General features: G+C 43.9%; 1 protein-coding gene and 1 pseudogene across 2 annotated transcripts in view; both read right to left on the bottom strand.

The window, feature by feature from the left end:
- Positions 1-2,243: 2,243 nt before the first annotated feature.
- LOC310783814 (uncharacterized protein) overlaps positions 2,244-20,599 on the bottom strand; it is a 30,618-nt gene continuing 12,262 nt past the window's right edge. Inside the window, exons 3-4 of the mRNA XM_083644714.1 lie at positions 18,574-18,717; positions 2,244-4,601 (exon numbers count right to left, since the gene is read on the bottom strand). Coding sequence (XP_083500840.1) covers positions 2,936-4,601; positions 18,574-18,717 — 1,810 coding nt within the window. The 3' untranslated portion in view covers positions 2,244-2,935. The remainder of the gene's footprint in view (positions 4,602-18,573; positions 18,718-20,599) is intronic.
- LOC310784031 (tripartite motif-containing protein 16-like) lies at positions 11,731-13,894 on the bottom strand (annotated as a pseudogene). The gene is made up of 2 exons: positions 13,486-13,894; positions 11,731-12,987 (listed from the first exon to the last, which is right to left on the bottom strand). The product of its transcript is annotated as a tripartite motif-containing protein 16-like (transcript).

A 20,599-nucleotide genomic window follows, 5' to 3' on the forward strand; every position in this document is an offset into this window, starting at 1 on the left:
TTCTTCTCGGCAAATTCTCAATGGCTTCCTTGTTTTGCTCGGGAGTACAAAAAAACTTTAATAGGCGATTTTTTACATTTGTTGTCTGTGCAGCCCACCACACAACAGCTTTTAGCTATGTTTAATTCAAGGAAAATGACGCTGGTGTGTGGGAGTGAATGGAGTGCTTTTCCCCGTGATGGGCGTGGCCTATTTCATGCAGTGTCTCTATATCAAACAGCTTGAAAACAACACATCATGATTGGTGGAGCTGCTTGGTCTCAGAGAAAGAAAGGATTTGTACAAACAAACTACCGTAAATTCCGGACTATAAGGCGCACCGGTATATAAGCCGCGGGACCAAAATTGACTATTGTTTTCTTATATAAGCCGCACCGGTCTATAAGCCGCGGGTGTTTTGATGTTTAATTACCATATGAAAGGGTTCGTGCACAGAGAGGAATGTCGGGAAAGAGATGGCTGTTTGGGGAAGCTCCCATTTATTAACATTTCAACAAAACAAAACAAAAGTCAGGTCACTAATCCCCAGACAAAATCACACAACAATAGGCTATATGTGCAGCAAACGGCTGTAACCAGAGAAGTCAAGTCACTAATCCTCGTCTTCCTCTTCTTCCTGCGTACTGAAACCACCAAAGTCCTCATCTTCAGTGTCGGAAACGAACAGGTTCAGGGTGGCTTCGTCAACCACTCTCCTCTCTCCTTCATTGTCACTCAAAACCAACAAACTCCTCTTCGTCACTGTCGGCATCGAACAGCCTCTGAAGCCTCTGACGGCCCTCAGCGCCAGCTGTGGCGGCGTCATCCTCTTCATCCCGCAGCAGTCCAGCGTTTTGGAACCCGTTGGTGATTGTGGATGTTTTCACACTCCTATAATATTCCGTGATCTTCCTTTGTGTGAATTCGCCGAAGTTTGTGATTTTCTCCTGGTAGTCGGGAGGGAGTTGTTCAGTAGTTCTCGCCCGGACGGACAGTCCCTTTCGTCTCATGAATCGGAAGCACCAAGATGGGCCACCTATGAAATGTTCAATTTTCATTTCGGTGGCGACTGTTTTGGCCTTCAGTCGGATCTGCACCGTGGAAACGCCTCGGCCGTCTGCTCTCTGGGTCAACACCCAATCTTCAAGGGAATCTTCAAGTTCGGGCCATCTGCTTTTATGACCTCTGAAGGACTTTTTGGTCTTCTTGCACTGAGACAGTTCCTCCTGCTGCACCGTCCAACGCCTCACCATTGACTCATCGATGCCCAGGTTACGCGCGGCTGCTCTGTTTCCCTCTTTTAATGCGAGATTGACTGCTTTCAACTTGAAAGCTGCGTCGTGTGAATTTCTGCGTACCTTCCCCATGGTAAGTGAGAGTGTTGCTTCTACTGCTCGTCTTGTTGTGAATATTCCTTGATCTTCCTTTGTGTGAATTCGCCGAAGTTTGTGATTTTCTCCTGGTAGTCGGGGGAGGGAGTTGTTGGCCGAGTGGCCGTTTGCTTACCGTAATTACCATATGTAAGTGGTCACGCACAGAGGGGATTGTCGGGAAAGAGATGGCTGTTTGAGGAAGCTCCCATTTACCGTATTACCGTAACATTTCAACAAAACAACATAACACAACACCACCGTTGTTTATTTTTACAGTGCACACAGTGTCCGCGGTGTGGTGAAAAGAGGGCAAGAGAGGAAATTAAAACAGAAGTGGATTTATAGTTAGAAAGAGTGCTAAAAAAGAGAGATTTTATTTGTATTTTTTTTTTTTTTTTCTGAAAAAATCCATAGATAAGCCGCACCGTTATATAAGCCGCAGGGGCCAAAAAACGGGGAAAAAGCCGCGGCTTATAGTCCGGAATTTACAGTACTTGTCCCATTGCAGGTTTCAGACAAAGGATTTGAACAGAGCACACCCACCTCTTATATAACCTCCCCTTCTCTAAACTCCTCCCCTGTGCACTGACAGGTCAATCAATCACAGAATTGACTTTCAAGCTTGAGACTTTGAACAGCTAGTGTTTCTTCTCACTGCGGCTTCATGTGACTTTTGATTCCACACCCGCTCTAAACAGACTGCACTTTGTTGTGTTTTAGGGGCGAAATCGGCTCAGTTATAAATAATGTCATATTAGTTTTCTCTAGTAGCTTTGGTTGATTTCCTGAAATGAATACAGAGGCAATATTTCATTCATTCTTGATTTTTTTTTATTAATTATTGCAAACATTAACTTTGTTCACACAACCAATCACTAAAGCCTGGTAAAGGTCTCTCGTTCAATCTTCCATCTGCGTATTAACTTCATCCACACAATCAGTGTGTTAAACCAGTATGCCATCATCACTGTGGAGAAAAGAATGAATATTCTCCCTATTGATTATAATAATGATTACATTTATAGTGCACTTTTCTCAAAAAAGGTACAAGGAGCCGGGAACAAAATCAACATATTAACAACTATTCAGCTATAATAAAGGGAAGACATAGTGCTTCTCCATTAAGGCCCATGCAGTGGAACAGAAACAGCAGAAAATATTACAGCAACAATAGAAATATGCAACAAACATATTTATAGACCACATGACAGTTATGTTTTCATATGAATAAACACCAATTTCGATTCTCTCTGTCACTGACTGATATACAGTAATACACAGAAAAGATTGGCTCTATCACTGACTGATATACAGTAATACACAGAAAAGATTCTCTCTATCACTGACTGATATACAGTAATACACAGAAAAGGAAAGACAAAGAAAACAGCACCACCTACAGAAACTCAAACGTCATCAACAGAAAATTCAAGGATAAAGATGTCACAGTCCCGCCCACATGTGTGATTGACAGGTGCTAAGTGCAGTGTAGAAACACCACAGCAACGAGCACAAAGCAACAAAGATGGAGACAAAAACTTAAAAAGAAGAATCTCACTCATCGCTGCTTTAATCACTCATGTCTACTTGAGCTCACACAACTCAGCTGTGTCTCCAACATCATAAAGGTAAAATCCAGCATAGAGAGGCTGAGTGAATGTGGTCTGGACTCTGTGAATGAGAGTCATGGTTTCAGAGATGTTGTAGAAGGACAGAACACCTGCTCTGTGATCCAGGTACACTCCTACTCTGGAGGAGAGCGGGCCTGGGATTAGAGTCTTGATATTGTTATGTAGGAATGCTAATGCATTCCCATTTAATGACCAACTCTTGTCATTGAATCCAAATAGACTTTGCACCACCGATCCTCCTCTGCTAATATCTTTATATGAGACTGCTATTAATCCCTTCCCACTCCACTCCACCTCCCAGTAACTACGTCCAGTCAGACCCTCTCTACTCAGGACCTGTGAGTGAATGAATCTGTCTGGGTGCCTAGGATATGACTGTACTTCACTCACGCATGTTGCTTTTCTGTTCCCCTCAGATAATAACAGCAGTGTGTTTGCTGTGTTTGGATCCAGTGTGATCTGACGTGAATATTGTAAGAAGTCTGCTCTGGTCTTGGGCTCTGGTTGTGGCAGTAAAACATCCTCTTCAGTCACTGTCAGTGAGATCTTAAGCCGTTCCTCTGTCAGAATGTCCTGTAGTTTCTCTCTGGCTTCTGACACAGCTGCAGTCACATCTTCAAAGTAGCGCAGAGGACGGGTATCGATCCTGGATGAGTCTGTAGATTGACTGAGACGTGACAGCGAGGGGTAACTGTGTAGAAAGTGGATGTGATCCTCTGTGTGTGAGAGCTGCTCCAGCTCAGCGTCTTTCCTCCTCAGCTCAGTGATCTCAAGCTTCATCTTCTCCTGAAGTTCTTCGGCCTGACTTGCTTTATATTTCTGCGTTGATCTGATGTGCTCTTTCACCTCAGAGCTTCTTTTCTTAATGAGACGGACCAGCTCAGTGAAGCTCTTCTCACTGTCCCTCACTGCTTTATCAGCAGAGAGATTGATAGCCTCTACCTCCTGTTGAAGCACCTTCACGTCTTTCTCTCTGTCCTGGTATCTCTTCTGGATTTTGTGCCGACTCACCCCAAGCTTTTTCTGCCTCTCGGTCCTTTCTGCTGCAGCTGAGACTGTGTTGTGGCCTTTATGTTCATCCATGGAGCAGAGAAGACAGATACACTGCTGATCAGTGCGGCAGAAAACCTTCATCACCTCGTCATGACGAGAGCAGATGTTCTCCTGAAGTTTCCCTGAGGGGTCGACCAGCTTGTGTTTCTTTAAAGGAGCTACATCATAGTGAGGCTGGAGGTGCTGCTCACAGTAAGAGGCCAGACACACCAGACAGGACTTGAGGGCTTTCAGCTTTCTCCCAGTGCAGACATCACAGCCCACGTCTCCAGGTCCAGCATAGCAGTGATCAGGAGGAGCAGCTGTGAGTCCTGTCTTCCTCAGGTCCTCCACCAACTCTGCCAACATAGTGTTTTTCACCAGGACAGGCCTCGGTGTGAAGGTCTGTCTGCACTGGGGACAGCTGTGGATTTTCTTCTGATCGTCTTCATCCCAGCAGCTTTTAATACAGCTCATGCAGTAGCTGTGCCCACAGGGAATAGTCACCGGATCCTTCAGTAGATCCAGACAGATCGAACAGCAGAATTTTGCCTCGTCCAGCTGAAGTCCTCGCTGCGCCATTTCTCTTTTCAGTGACAGTGAATGTCAGATAGTTTCACTTTCTCAGAAACAAGTTGGGCTGTGATCCAAACCAAACCTCTGTTCCTTGTCTCTTCATGTTCATTTGCTGATCTGCAGTGAATGGGCTTGTCAGCTCTGTCACGTGACTTCACAACATGCTCTTTACACCCATCTATAAAGTGGCAGATCTGTGAAAGGGGAGGGGACAAGGAAATAACTGGAGAGAACTGAATGGAACTGGCTGCTGGCTGCAGGCTGTACCGGGGTATCAGGCTTTACTTGATTCCAGGAAGAGGCGCAGTACTGTATTTAAAGAGGCAGTGTGTGTGTTTAGCCCTCATTTACAACATGATTATCACAAGTAAAAGTGGAATATACTTAAACTTGGGGCCAGTGATCTCAATGGAATATTAAAAAACAGATATCTCTCTCCCTCCCTCTCTCTCTCTCTCTCTCCCTCCCATGCATGGGCATATGCTGTGTGTGGAGAGTGTCAGACAGTGGTTCTGAGTTTTTACTTAATGGTTATCAGCAGTGCTTAATTTGTCAATGATGAGGCATGGTGGTGCTCACTACATATACTGTAGTTTACTGTAGACCTAAACATGACTAAATGCCCGACTATATGACTAGGTTCAAGGTTCTTATTGTCACATACTGTAGTACAGCATCACAGTAGTAATGAGCAGTGAAATTAGGGCCATGTAGGGACAAACAAGACAACATAGTTTCACAACACAACACAATGATAAAGGCAACAAAATACAAAGTTAAAGCTCAAAGTTAAAAAGTGTTCACTGCACACATAAGGGCTTCGAGGCAAGTCCGTGCAATAATCACACCGGCCATAATATTGGCCTCATGTTGTCAGTAAGGTGGAGTCCAGTAAGGTTTCATCAATCGCACCAGATTGCACCACTAGATTGATAGGCAGTATAGACAGTTTTAACTTGACAACAATAACAAACGGTCACAACCCACTTGAATATCCGGTTTACTTCCTGTATACATAGCTGTGCGCAGGTTGATATTCGGCTCATATTAAATGTTAACTTGATGCCGTGTCTCCGAACAGACACAGTAACAACGTAGCCTATTTCGGTCTTTATGTCTTGTAGTAGTTAGTAGTTGTTGTTGTTGATAGTTGCCATAACAACCAGCCCTGTCCGAAAAACGTGCACACGCAGGGTAATGGGAACGTAGTTGTCTGGTCCAGAGCTAGCCTGAGAGGCTAATAAAAGCTACATGTTACAGAGTAAGCTGACTATCAGTACGTTATTGCACGCATAGGCCTATCTTTACATTTACACGTTTACATAGCAATTTTTTTTTTTTAAATAGAAGTATGTCAGTGTTTCCCCCTGAACAGCTGAGAAAGTGGACACTGTAAATAGCACTGCGAAGATGATAGAATGGTAATGCAACGTTTAAGGATAATAACCGCTATAAAACACCAAAGAAGAAGTTGAGAAAAAGGAAGTGCTGTGGGGTTGCAGCTGGTGAAAACGGTCTATAGAGTATAGTAATAATATAGCAATATAATAATAATAAAGCAGCAATAACAATTATAATGCAGCATAAGGGCCTGTGTCGACCTAGCTTCTTTTCCTCAGCTCCAGCGTCTTTTTTCACTTAGTTTCCAATGAGGAGAGAGCGTATGCGGGTGCACACGGACGTCTAGAGAAAGTGTGCTGCAACCAGCGTCTATTTTCAGAGCGCTCCCCTTTGCTTTGATGTATCACATCTGTATAGTCGGGACAGTTTAAAAAACGAAAGGTAATTTCATGCATTCCTATTTGTTTTAATTGATATATTGATGATCTGTGGGTGATAATCTAGTGAATCATCTGATGATGTATGCAGATGATCTGGTGGTGCGGAGTCCAAGTAGCACTGGACTCCAACTTCTTCTCAATATATGCACTGAGTATGGCATGGAAAATAATATCAAATATAATGCCAGTGATGTTTTAATTTGTAGAACAAAAGAGGACAAAGGTAAAGTATTTCCTGACTTTAAACTATCTTTTAATATTCTCAGTTTTATTACAGAACAGATGATGATGATATTCACAGACAGTGTCGCAGGATGTATGCACAGGCGAACATCCTCGCACGTAAGTTCAGCACGTGTTCAGAAGGGGTTAAGATCACTATTTAGAGTGTACTGTACACCACTCTACACTGCCCACTTGTGGTCAAGCTACAAAAGAGCAAGTCTGCAGAAACTTAAAGTAGCCTATAATGATGCCATGAGGATTTAACTCAAAAGGCCTAGATGGTGCAGTGCAAGTGAATTGTTTATGGCTGCAAGAGTTAACACTTTTCAAGCTGTGCTACAGAATTGAATGCATAGATTCCTGAGTGGTTTGGATGAGTCTGTGAATAGCATCATTGTTGGTATAACAACCCTGTGAAGAGCTGCACTAGTTACGGTACTCCTCTAGCCTTAGGATACATTGGCTTAAAATCCTGTATTTAAAATAGTCCTAAATGGTCTCACATGAGGTTTGTTTGGACTGTTTTGTATTTTTATTTTTTGTATGTTTTTTGTAATTGTATGTTTTCTATGGACCATGAGTCTGCAATAAAGACATTCATTCATTCATTCATTCCACCCTTAATCTCGAAGAATCATTGAGGTTTCCCTCAAATTTGACAAGTGTCTCCAGTTTATAACGTTGTTTACCCAGCGCTCCTGCACACCACAGGCTAGACGAGACACAAATAGCCTATTCACCTTATGTAGCCCCGCCCACTTGGCCCAGTTGTGTTATGACTGTTAATGAGAAAAAAGCATTTATTACTCCACCCAGCTGAAGGTGGATTTCATTCAACAGGTGAATCCTCCTGTGGAAGCAGGTCAGATGTGCCAGCAGTTAAAAAGACTTTTGGAAACTGAAGATTGCAGGTTCAAACCCCTCTGCTGTCAAGAGACCAAGAGCCCTATCTTCGTACGACGCTATCGTTTGCGCTGCCGTTTGCGCGCCTCTTATTGCTATCTTCCCTGCGTCGCCTCTTATTGCTATCTTCCCTGCGTCTTAAGCTATCGTCTGCCTCCACCGTCCAGTTTTGCGCTGGGGTCTAAGCGCAGACACAGGTGTAGGCGTGGCCCAGGCGTGTCCGTTGGCCTCTAGCCTATCATCTGTCTCGCGCAAGTGTCATTTAGCGCTCTGGGGAAGATACCGTCGGTACGTTCTGAGCGCAAAGAAAGGTTTGGGCGTTGCCCGTTCCAAAATAGACGTTACAGCGCAATGTGTTAGAAGGCCTTGGTTGCTCTCAATTTTAACGCCAGCAAATAGCTGGTCTTAGCGCAAACAACCCCACTACGTCAGGCGTACGCCTGAGCGCACACAGTATTCTCCGTGCAGTGCAGGAAATCCTTGCTTGGATACATTACGCACGGCATGGATGACTATCTCTCTCTCCAACACTTCGCGCACGCAGACACTCTTCCCTCCTCAGAATGCCACATTGATTTTCAACTATAGCCTACATTGCAGAAAAAACACATCTTGATTTAAAAATGAGAATTCGTTTGTCTGGTTTTATTAGGCTACATAATTCCTGACCATACAGGTCTGTGGTGAAACATTAGATTACTTTAGGTAGGAGAGGGTAGGAGAAAATAAAAAGCAAATGTTGATCTTTTCCAAACACCATTATACGTTTAATAGCACCGCAATAGCCCTCTCCACTTCCCTCGTGAGGGGGAGAGTGAGAGAGAGACACGGGGCATACTGCCTCACCTCGTAATAGCCAGCAGGGGTGGACTGGGACCATTAGATACCGGGCATTAGATACCATGCAGGCCAGGCCAACACACGGTGACACACATGCCGGCGACCCCGGCGAAAAATTTGGGCCGTTTGAAGCAAGATTTGGGCAATATAATGCTAACGTGATGTCACATGTTACCTATTTGTTCACTAATAGAATTCAACATTGCCTAGATAACTGCAAGTATAATATGAAGACGTAAAAACAAAAACATGCCTCTGTACAAAAGCTTCACAGCAAACTTAATTTAAGGAAGAGTGCAGTGTCCTGTCTTGTCTTGTCTGAGGTGAAATGCAAATACAAAAATAATAAAGTCAAACTGCTTCATCTCCACTTTAAACTGTATTGTGCAGTCCTACTGATAATCCCATAAAGCACATTAATGTGAAAGCAATAAGCATGGCCTACATGTTTCACTTCATGCTCTGAAATTGTAGCCTACTTGAAGGTTCCTAATTCTGATAAGTTCAACACCACCTCCAGCTCTGCAGGAGCACCTGCTGCAGTGCTAGTGCTGCTTCTGCCTCCTTCTCCACTTTTGTGAAGAAAACCCCAAAAGCAATCCAACCCATACTTTCAGTTTAGCCACTACTGTTTACATTTGACCAATGGGATGTTTTATATAGCCTAATATAAATAAATAAATAAATCTAGAGGCAATAGACAATTGTCTACCACTGATATTGTAGTTTAGGCCAAAACACAACATAGGCTCCTTGCTTTCCACCTCTCTGCACCGCTTTTCTTCTCCATTTTGGCACCATTGATCAGCAAGCCCCGCCCACCTCAGCAGCTTCTGACTGAAAAGTTAACTCAGTCCTCCCTGCCTGGCTGCCTGCAGCTTGCCTGCCTGCAATCTGCACAACTAGGAACACTTCTACATACTGGCCTGCTGTTCAGTGAGTGGCCTGGCCTGCAAAAAAAAAGATTTGCAAGCCAGGCCACCGGGCATCTGCCCGAAGCGCCCGATGGTGCAGTCCGCGCCTGATAGCCAGTAACCTATAGGCCTAGCTACTGCAAAAGTTAACTGTTGAAAATTCGATGTCTGGTTTTGTCACGAGTTAGTAGCCTACAGCTGAAGTCCCTCTTGCCATCAAGCAGACAGTGACGGAAGCATGTGTCTTTATGTGCGCCAAGAGGAAAATGACGGACTAAATTGGTGGGATTCGATGTATATATTAATAGAAACGAATAGAAAAATAGCTGATTAATAAAATGTGTGCTGGTGGAACGAAATTCAACTTCAAATAGAGCAGCATCACTCATCGCGGCTCTCAGTACGCTGCGTAAATTACGCATGCAGTATAGCCCCGCAGCGGAGATGCAGGAGAAGAGAGCCCGAAAAGGGATAAGCATACATCCATACAGACGTTTGGGCAGCAGCCCTTTTTCAGCGTGTGAAATGGCAATAATACACAGGTGATTCACAGGTGGAGGTGGGCATGAGCACGTTATTTGATTTCTATGCATGACAGCCTCACATCTCTCTCTCCCTCTCTCCATCTAGGCTATCTTTTCTCTGTCCCTCTTTCTCTCTCACTCTAGTCCCTCTGAGTGAGGAGGAAGCTGCTGACGTGACGCTGTGGTTTTATGGGCATGACCACACCTCCACTATGCTTTTGGGCATAAACACGCCTATACGGAGATGTGCGCCGAGATGACGTGAAGCGCAGCGGGCCGACACGCCCACAATTAGGGCTTTGCACGGCGCTATTCCAGCGCAAAACGGGCGCTAACGCAAAATTACCGCCTTTGGGAAGATAGGGCCCCAAGCTTCATGTTGACTCTGTCTATCTCACTCTGGATAACCACAAATATGAAAACAAACCTTTTCTTTGCTTTGCTTTTCTAGCCGGTCAATTCAGTTAGTTAGAACTTGTGTTTTCATATTTACAGTAGATTACAGTTTAGGGTTACAGTAGATGCTGTAAAGATTCAGAGATGAACCAAGGAGAGAAGGAAAGAGAATATATGGGAAGAGCCAGGAGAGAAAAAGAAAATAAGAGGGATGTACTATTCTGTTTTACTCTATCATATTGACAACACTGCCTCCTATGCAAATCACATGTGTTTACAACAAGACAAAAAGCAACAAATGATTCAAAAGTCGGACATTGCAGGCTTGGTCCTCCGTGACAAAGCTGTTTGTGTGCACATTTAAACTCAAGGACCCAAGAATCATTTCACCATTTATTGAGTGAGAGGAATGTATGGATGGTTTTTATGATTAATGCATCCACTAAGGTTAAGAAGGAATCTTTCACGCCTTCAACTTCTCACAGGTAAGTATATCAAACAGCTCTAAAACAATACATCATGATTGGTGGAGCTGCTTGGTCTCAGAGAAAGGATTTGTACAAACAAACTACTTGTCACATAGCAGGTTTCAGACAAATGATTTGAACAGAGCACACCCACCTCTTATATAACCTCCCCTTCTCTAAACTCCTCCCCTGTGCACTGACGGGTCAATCAATCACAGAATTGGCATTCAAGCTTGAGATTTTGAACAGCTAGTGTTTCTTCTTACTGCGGCTTCATTTGCTCTAAACAGACTGCACTTTGTTCTGTTTTAGGGGCGAAATCGGCTCAGTTATAAATAATGTCTTATTAGTTTTCTCTAGTAGCTTTGGTTGGTTTCCTGAAATGAATACAGAGGCAATATTTCATTCATTCTTGATTTTTTTTATTAATTTTTGCAAACATTAACTTTGTTCACACAACCAATCACTAAAGCCTGGTAAAGGTCTCTCGTTCAATCTTCCATCTACGTATTAACTTCATCCACACAATCAGTGTGTTAAACCAGTATGCCATCATCACTGTGGAGAAAATAATGAATATTCTCCCTATTGATTATAATAATGATTACATTTGTATTGCACTTTTCTCAAAAAAAGATACAATGAGCCGGGAACAAAATCAACATATTAACAACTATTCAGCTATAATAAAGGGAAGACATAGTGCTTCTCCATTAAGGCCCATGCAGTGGAACAGAAACAGCAGAAAATATTACAGCAACAATAGAAATATGCAAAAAATATAAGAACTATATAGACCACATGACAGTTATGTTTTCATATGAATAAACGTCCGTTTCGATTCTCTCTGTCACTGACTGATCTAATACACAGAAAAGGAAAGACAAAGAAAACAGCACCACCTACAGAAACTCAAACGTCATCAACAGAAAATTCAAGGATAAAGATGTCACAGTCCCGCCCACATGTTTGATTGACAGGTGCTAAGTGCAGTGTAGAAACATCACAGCAACGAGCACTAAGCAACAAAGATGGAGACAAAAACTTAAAAAGAAGAATCTCACTCATCACTGCTTTAATCACTCATGTCTACTTGAGCTCACACAACTCAGCTGTGTCTCCATCATAAAGGTAAAATCCAGCATAGAGAGGCTGAGTGAATGTGGTCTGGACTCTGTGGATGAGAGTCATGGTTTCAGAGACGTTGTAGAAGGACAGAATACCTGCTCTGTGATCCAGGTACACTCCTATTCTGGAGGACAGCGGGCCTGGGATTGCAGTGTTGATATAGTTATGCATGAATACTAATGCATTCCCATTTAATGACCAACTCTTGTCATTGAATCGAAATACACATTGCTCCACCGATCCTTCTCTGCTAATATCTTTATATGAGACGGCTGTTAATCCCTTCCGACTCCACTCCACCTCCCAGTAACTACGTCCAGTCAGACCCTGTCTACTCAGGACCTGACGGTAGCCAATTAATCTGTCTGGGTGACTAGGATATGACTGTGCTTCTCTCACGCGTGTTGCTTTTCTGTTCCCATCAGATAATAACAGCCATGTGTGTGCTGTTTGTATCCAGTGTGATCTGACGTGAATATTGTAAGAAGGCAGCTCTGGTCTTGGGCTCTGGTTGTGGCAGTAAAACATCCACTTCAGTCACTGTCAGTGAGATCTTAGGCCATTCCTCTGTCAGAAAGTCCTGTAGTTTATCTCTGGCCTCTGACACAGCTGCAGTCACATCTTCAAAGTAGCGCAGAGGACGGGTATCGATCCTGGGTGAGTCTGTAGATTGATTGAGATGTGACAGCGAGGGGTAACTGTGTAGAAAGTGGATGTGATCCTCTGTGTGTGAGAGCTGCTCCAGCTCAGCGTCTTTCCTCCTCAGCTCAGTGATCTCAAGCTTCATCTTCTCCTGAAGTTCTTCGGCCTGACTTGCTTTATTTTTCTGCGTTGATCTGATCTGCTGCTTTACCTCAGAGCTTCTTATCTTAATGAGACGGACCAGCTCAGTGAAGATCTTCTCACTGTCCCTCACTGCTTTATCAGCAGAGAGATTGATAGCCTCCACCTCCTGTTGAAGCACCTTCACGTCTTTCTCTCTGTCCTGGTATCTCTTCTGGATTTTGTGCCGACTCACCCCGAGCTCTTTCTGCCTCTCGGTCCTTTCTGCTGCAGCTGAGACTGTGTCGTGGCCTTTATGTTCATCCATGGAGCAGAGAAGACAGATACACTGCTGATCAGTGCGGCAGAAAACCTTCATCACCTCATCATGACGAGAGCAGATGTTCTCCTGAAGTTTCCCTGAGGGGTCGACCAGCTTGTGTTTCTTTAAAGGAGCTACATCATAGTAGGGATGGGCATCGAATTTCGAATTTTCGAATAATCGTTGTTATTATCAAGGTCGACTTTTATTATTGAAATTCGAAATTCGAAAAAAAAAAATTTTTTTTTTTTTTTTTTTTTTTTGAGTGAAATGTTGCATTGTCTCCCCTGATTCTAAGTACCGGTATAGTCAAATCGCTATAAGCATTTTAAGCAAGGTTTATGGAAAAATGAATGGCGGATGAAATCCCATGAAGAGGGAGAGGGGGTGACTTTGGCACCCCTTTGGCACTCAGACCTGAGCCTACTAAATATTTAATGAACCACAACCACTCATGATTGTCAAAACTGTTTTTTATTTTCGAAAATGTCAATGTAAAAAAAATTAAAAATGTAAATTTTTTTTTTTTTTTTTTTTTTTTTTTTTTTTTACATTTTTTTTTTTTTTTTCGAAATTCGAATTAAATTCGAATTTGGCCAGCGAATTTCGAATAGTGTTTTTGCTAGAAATGCCCATCCCTACATCATAGTGAGGCTGGAGGTGCTGCTCACAGTAAGAGGCCAGACACACCAGACAGGACTTGAGGGCTTTCAGCTTTCTCCCAGTGCAGAAATCACAGCCCATGTCTCCAGGTCCAGCATAGCAGCGATCAGGAGGAGCAGCTGCGAGTCCTGTCTTCCTCAGGTCCTCCACCAACTCTGCGAACATGGTGTTTTTCACCAGGACAGGCCTCGGTGTGAAGGTCTGTCTGCACTGGGGACAGCTGTGGATTTTCTTCTGATCGTCTTCATCCCAGCAGCTTTTAATACAGCTCATGCAGTAGCTGTGCCCACAGGGAATAGTCACCGGATCCTTCAGTAGATCCAGACAGATCGAACAGCAGAATTTTGCCTCGTCCAGCTGAAGTCCTCGCTGCGCCATTTCTCTTTTCAATGACAGTGAATGTCAGATAGTTTCACTCTCTTGTCAGCTTGTCAACTCTGTCACGTCACAACATGATCTTTACACCCATCTATCTCTTTATCTTTTATTCTATCTTTATTGTTTATTTGAGCAGGAACAGTACACAATAAATATATTGCACCAGAGATAGCTAAAAGCTCATTTACATCTGTAGTCCCTGGGCGCACAAACAGAGTCCTGTGCACACACAGTACATATCAAATACAGCAATTAACTCATTCATGGCCAGTTTAGGACTGCCAATATTTAGCTCAGGCCAAAGATTTTCATAATTGTTGGTCATCATTCAAGACCCACAGTAAATTATCTATTAGCACCAAAGTGATTTGCAATACCTCAAAATGAAGATGTACGTCTCTGGGTTCACCAGAAAAAAAAGTGAGCTTTTAGCATGTTCTGTACTCTACTTATAGCCATTTATATACACCCTGTTTTCACCAAAAAGGTCTCTCTGAGAAGGGAAATAGGAGAAAAAGGCATTTTTGTAAAGGACACAATCTCAGGCAGAACTCGCTCTCAATTCTTTTATTTTGAACTGTATTGACATCAGACATGTAAATATTATTCGTTATGACACAAATGACAAAAAAAAAAAAATATATATATATATATATATATATACATACATGAAGTGCTTTTTTTACATTTAACACGTTCACTGCCAATGACGTGTTAACACGTTTTCAGAATCCAGCTGTTGACTGCCAACGACGTGTTAACACGTCAAAAAAAATTGATTTTTTTTTTTTGACGGTGGGATGTGCATCTAACCCTTTTACATCTCTTATATAAGTATTGGACGTGTACAACGTGTACAACCCATTCCACCGACCCACTAAGTGGCGACAAGGAAGGAGGAAGGCAAGCAAAAAGCAGTGTGACGAAGCCATTCTCATGAAAATGGATTGGCGAAAACGCTTTCGTTTTCGCGCTGATTGCTGGCAGTGCGGGATTGCAAATTTGCATAATAGATCACGGATGGAACACACTTTGAAACACGCAGCATAAATATGACCAGAATCGCAAAAGCTTGATCAAAGCTCTCAACCAAAACTCCAAGAAGCGAGCGAGTCCAACCAGACTTCCTCAAAGAGCGGCCGCTCAGACAGGCACAGCCGCACAGCAGCTGCAAAGCAGTGAGACTGGTGACAAGCTTGTGACACGGCCGCTGGCTGCAGCCAAGAGGAACGCCCACGGAGGGAGGAGTTGGAAGCAGAGGGGAGTTTCCTGCTGTTATGGAGGAAATTACTGTTCAAAACTATTGTTTAGGTCTTACTGATGCCAAAAATGAATGGTTAAAGTGACTGTTCTATCGAATTTCACAAAAAGCCGTTTATCTCTGAATAATTTTTCTGACGCTGAAACCATGCTGTATTCAACTGCTAATGCTTACATAACTACTAACTCTACAAACTAACTCTTTTAGACAGAGAAAGCACACATTCTATTAGTTGTTTTGAGATATTGTGTGTTCACAAAATCTTAGCAGAAAAGAATCCTCGGCTCTTGTAAAATGAGCCAGAATCCTCAAAAAAAAACCTGGCAGAACCTACCTACAGCATTGAAAAAAGGGCTGGCAGTCAATGTGTTAACAATACAGTTTACTCAGTGTGAGTGAGTGGGGCCCATGTGTGTCTCTTTACATTACATTACATTTCGTCATTTAGCAGACACTTTTATCCAAAGCAGCCTTGCAGCTGCAGTAGAGTAACATCAACACACACACACACACACACACACACACACACACACACACACACACACACACACACACACACACACACACACACACAGAGAGAGAGTTCTGTCCACAGCTGCTGCTGGATCGCACCTCCTTCCCAGGGAACACTATTGATCGCCCCGCAAATTAGCATAGGAGGAGAACACCAAACTGGTCTGAGATCAGCGTCTAGCCTCCTCTGCCTCTGCATCGTTGGCAATGCATATTCTGTATATCAACAACAAAATGCTGCGTTGTCCTCGTTTTCCTCCTCCTCCTCTCGTTCGGGCTGGGACGAATGCTGGGACACAGGAACGGGGTCCGGCTTGGCTTTGGGACCAGGCGCTGGAACCGGATCGATCATGTTGGTCACGGGTTTGACTACCGCGAACAACTCAATCCAGGTTCCCTGCACTGCAGCAAGGCGACCAGCGCAGCACGCCGAGGGGCGTTTCAATGGCGTTTCTCCTCTCTGCAACAGGCAGCGTTTCTCCGTTTTCTCCTCCTCCCCCATTTCAAAACAACAGCTGCGTAGTTGTTTGATAACGTGTTGTCGGCTTGCCTTTGAGGCCAGGGACCTGATACCATGTCACAGGCTGGGGAAGTCTTTGAACTACGCTAAACACGAATAAAAACAAAAACACGTCAAACACGTCTTTGGCGGGGAGGCACATTCCTGATAAGACGTTAAAGACGTATTTGGCCATGAATGAGTTAAAAGAAAATCCTAATGTCTAAACAATCAAGATACACGACAAAAAGTTATACTTACTATTAGCAAGGTAATACATATACAATGAGCATATAATGTGCATAATTTGGCCACTATAAAGTGGCAGATCTGTGAAAGGGGAGGGGACAAGGAAATATTTGGACAGAACAGCCTTGAACTGGCTGTATACCTGAGACCAGGTGCAACCAGTTCCAGGCTGTACCTGGGTTGTCAGGCTTTGCTTGATTCCAGGAAGAGGAGCCATATTTAAAGAGCACTGTGTGTTTACAACATGATTATCACAAATAAAAATGGATTATAGTTCAACTTTAACTTGTTAAACTTATTAAAAAACAAATACCTGTATCTCTCTCTCTCACTCCCTCTCTCCCATGCATGGGCGTATGCTGTGTGTGGAGAGTGTCAGACAGTGGTTCTGAGTTTGTACTTAAAGGTTATCAGCAGTGCTTAATTTGTCAATGATGATGAGGCATGGTGGTGCATCGTGGTGCCATGGTGGTGCTCACTACATATACTGTAGCTCAGTGGTTCTCAAATGTCTTCACATGAAGAACCGCTAAACTGACAAAGATTAGACCACCCACCCCCATTTGATAGGATTTTGTCCCACGGTCCCCCATATGATAATAAGATTGATGCTTTTAGATGTTTTATTACAGAAAGTGTATAAAACCCATGACCAAAATAGTCAATGTGTTACTTATGCGAAAATAAATTACCCCCCTTTTGGCTGGGGACCCCCTGGAACCCCCTCAAGGACCCCGATTTGAGAACCACTGCTGTAGCTTACTGTAGACCTAAGCATTACTAAATGCCTGACTATGTGGCCTTAGAGCTCAGACTACTTGGGACCTATAAGAATATTTGATTATAGCATAAGCTACAAAATGATGATTTTTACAAACCATCCCTTCAAGTAGTAGCGATAGTTATGCCTTGTAACTCTAGTTCGATGATCACAAGCGGAGCCTCTTGGCGGCTCCTATGCTCAACCAATCACATGAAGGGAATAGCACACTGAATTAACATGGACCTCAGTCAATCACGTTGAACCTCTGCAAGCATAAAACCACCGGCTTCCTCCCACTCGCTATCCACTAAACTTACTTTCAGCAACTTTGGAGGGGAATGATGGCTGCTAAAGGGAACTAGAGTTACAATATGTAACTATCAGTCTATTTTACACAGTCCCCACCTGTTAGCGGCTCCTATGCTACAGGGGCGGAGCTGGTTTACTTATACCCCCTGCCGTGACACCAGCACAAACAACAATGCCATGTCACACCTGGATTGACTCCATAGTGCTGTGTGGGAACGCCCACAAAATGTTACTACGGCTGGCGCGCGAGTGGGGTAAACCCCCCCATATATTTCAATGGGCTGACTCACCAAAGGACGGTGCTGTGTCTCTACACTACAGGATTGGGGATTCTAGAGCAGGTACATAGACGTCTATTCAGATGTGCATTTATTGCGGTGGTTGAATCCCCAATCCTGTCTGCCTGGGCTGGCAGCTAAATGCTAACTATGCTGAATGGGAAGAACGGGGGGATTTACCCCACCCTGACCACGTCCCCAGCCAGCTACCCCAGCGTCTATGACGAGACATTGACTGTATCTATAAGGTCAGCCAGGAAAGATCCTGCCCACATCCCTGTCATTGACAGAGGGTGCAAGAGCCCAACGTTACCCCCTGTTTCAAAACAGTAGGACCTCCAGTCACCCCGGAGACCGCTCTCTGTCGAGCCACAGCCACACCTGAGAGACTCACACCTGAGAGGTCACTTCCTCACCATTCTCATGTACCACTAGTGAGTAGTGAACTGGAGAAAGACCCACCATATCCAACAGAAAAACTCATGAATGCCAGCGTGCCACTGTACAAATGTCATGAGTCAGCCAGATATGGTCCCGAATGGGGGCCGAGCACAAGAAAGACCCAGACATATCCAACAGGTCATCCAGGACGCGCTGTGCAGATCTCCTCCACACCTGTTCCCCTAACAGTGCCGTTGGTGCAGCAACACCCCATGTTGAGTGTGCACGGATCACAGCAGAAGGATCCCTACCCACCAACTCTGCAGGAAGCACTTCAGGAGAGGGTGGCCGACAACCGACATATTCCCAAATCCTTCATGACAAGAAGAGATCGCTGACACACAAACACTTTTGACAGTAGAGTACGTCAGTTGTCTTCTCAGCACTGGAGGATTGACAATGTCTCCATGGTCCACCACGTCCGGATGTAGTCTCCATTCATCCTGCAGGGTGTCGCTTCTCAGCATCACATCAGCTCCCGTGTTCTCCAGGCCCGGAATATGCAGAGACCTGAGAGAACGAAGGTGCTCTGTGGCCCAGATGCATGATCATTCCAGTAGCATCATTCTGGTCACAGTAATAATGTCAGGACACATAATAATGTCAGGGGACTTTGGCTCTGAACTTCACAATCCTCACTACTGATCGCTTGTAATCAACCTAAGAATTGAAGCTTACTCTACTTTTGTACTTACTGTGTGTCTCCTTGTAATTTGCTACGTGGGAAACAAGTGTGGGTGCGTGCGTGTGCGTATGTATGTGCGTCATTCCATTCATTCATGCTGAAAGGTATTCAGGAGATGTGAATATGGAGGTGAGAGGGAAGCCTCATGTGACTAGCCTGATATTCAGACTGCATCGTCAACTCATTTCCTCTCCACACCTGTGGAGTGGGCGTGGCTTCGCAGGTCTGGAGCCAGGCTATCATGTGACGGCAGTAACAAGGAAGTAACCAGATAGATTAAGCAGCTGTAATCATGCTAAACATTCACTTGGCTGAGTAGACTGAGGTTTGAGTCCAGTTCATGACCTCAGAGTGACACTACACACACTACAGTGCACTCCTCTTATACTGATCACCTTGGGACGGGTCACGGGTGATATTGATCAGAGAGGCAAAGTGATCGCCTACTTCCTGCTTCAGCAGTGTACCAGAGATTTTCATCCGCCATTTATTTTACCATACACATTTCGTGAAGAAAATATTTTTTAGATGTTGTTTTTATGCCTCCGCCGCCGGCGATAGCCAGGCCGGAGGCATTATGGATCCGGGTTGTCCGTACGTATGTCCGTACAATGTTCGTTAACGCGATATCTGAGGAACGCCTTGACGGAATTTCATCAAATTTGCTTTAAACATCCACTTAGACTCAAGGATGATCTGATTAGATTTTGGTGGTCAAAGGTCAAGGTCATTGTGACCTCTCGAAGACCATTTTCAAGCTTGTTAACTCCGATATCTCAGGAATGCCTTGGCGGAATTTCATCAAATTTGCTTTAAACATCCACTTAGACTCGAGGATGATCTGATTAGATTTTGGTGGTCAAAGGTCAAGGTCATTGTGACCTCTCGAAGACCATTTTCAAGCTTGTTAACGCGATATCTCAGGAATGCCTTGGCGGAATTTCATCAAATTTGCCTCAAACATCAACTTGGACTCAAGGATGCACTGATTAGATTTTGGTGGTCAAAGGTCAAAGGTCAAGGTCACTGTGACCTCACACATTCAAGCTCTGTAACGCAACATCTCAGGAGCGCCTTGACAGAATTTCTTCCAATTTGCCTCAAATGGCGATTTTGACTCAAGAAAAGAACTAATAGCGCAGGCATAAATCATGTGCTTTGATTTAATAAAATGTAACTCAATTTGTAACTTGAGTTACTTGACAAAGTGACCACGCCCAAAACAGGGGAAAACACAAACTCCCCCCAATCCTGGCGTTCTCCTATGTCGCGTGCATGGTCAGGTGTTGCACACAAAGATCATATATACGGAAGATGAACACTGCAACTTACTTCATTGACAGCAAGATCCACATTTTTCTTCTCGGCAAATTCTCAATGGCTTTCTTGTTTTGCTCGGGAGTACTAAAAAACTTTAATAGGCGATTTTTTTGTCTTCGCAGCCCCACCACACAACAGCTTTTAGCTATGTTTAATTCAAGGAAAATGACGCTGGTGTGTGGGAGTGAATGGAGTGTTTTCCCCCGTGATGGGCGTGGCCTATTTCATGCAGTGTCTCTATATCAAACAGCTTGAAAACAACACATCATGATTGGTGGAGCTGCTTGGTCTCAGAGAAAGGATTTACAAACAAACTACTTGTCCCATAGCAGGTTTCAGACAAAGGATTTGAACAGAGCACACCCACCTCTTATATAACCTCCCCTT

The sequence above is a fragment of the Poromitra crassiceps genome, assembly GCF_964638095.1.
Source record: "Poromitra crassiceps genome assembly, chromosome: 10".
NCBI classification, from domain to species: domain Eukaryota; kingdom Metazoa; phylum Chordata; class Actinopteri; order Beryciformes; family Melamphaidae; genus Poromitra; species Poromitra crassiceps.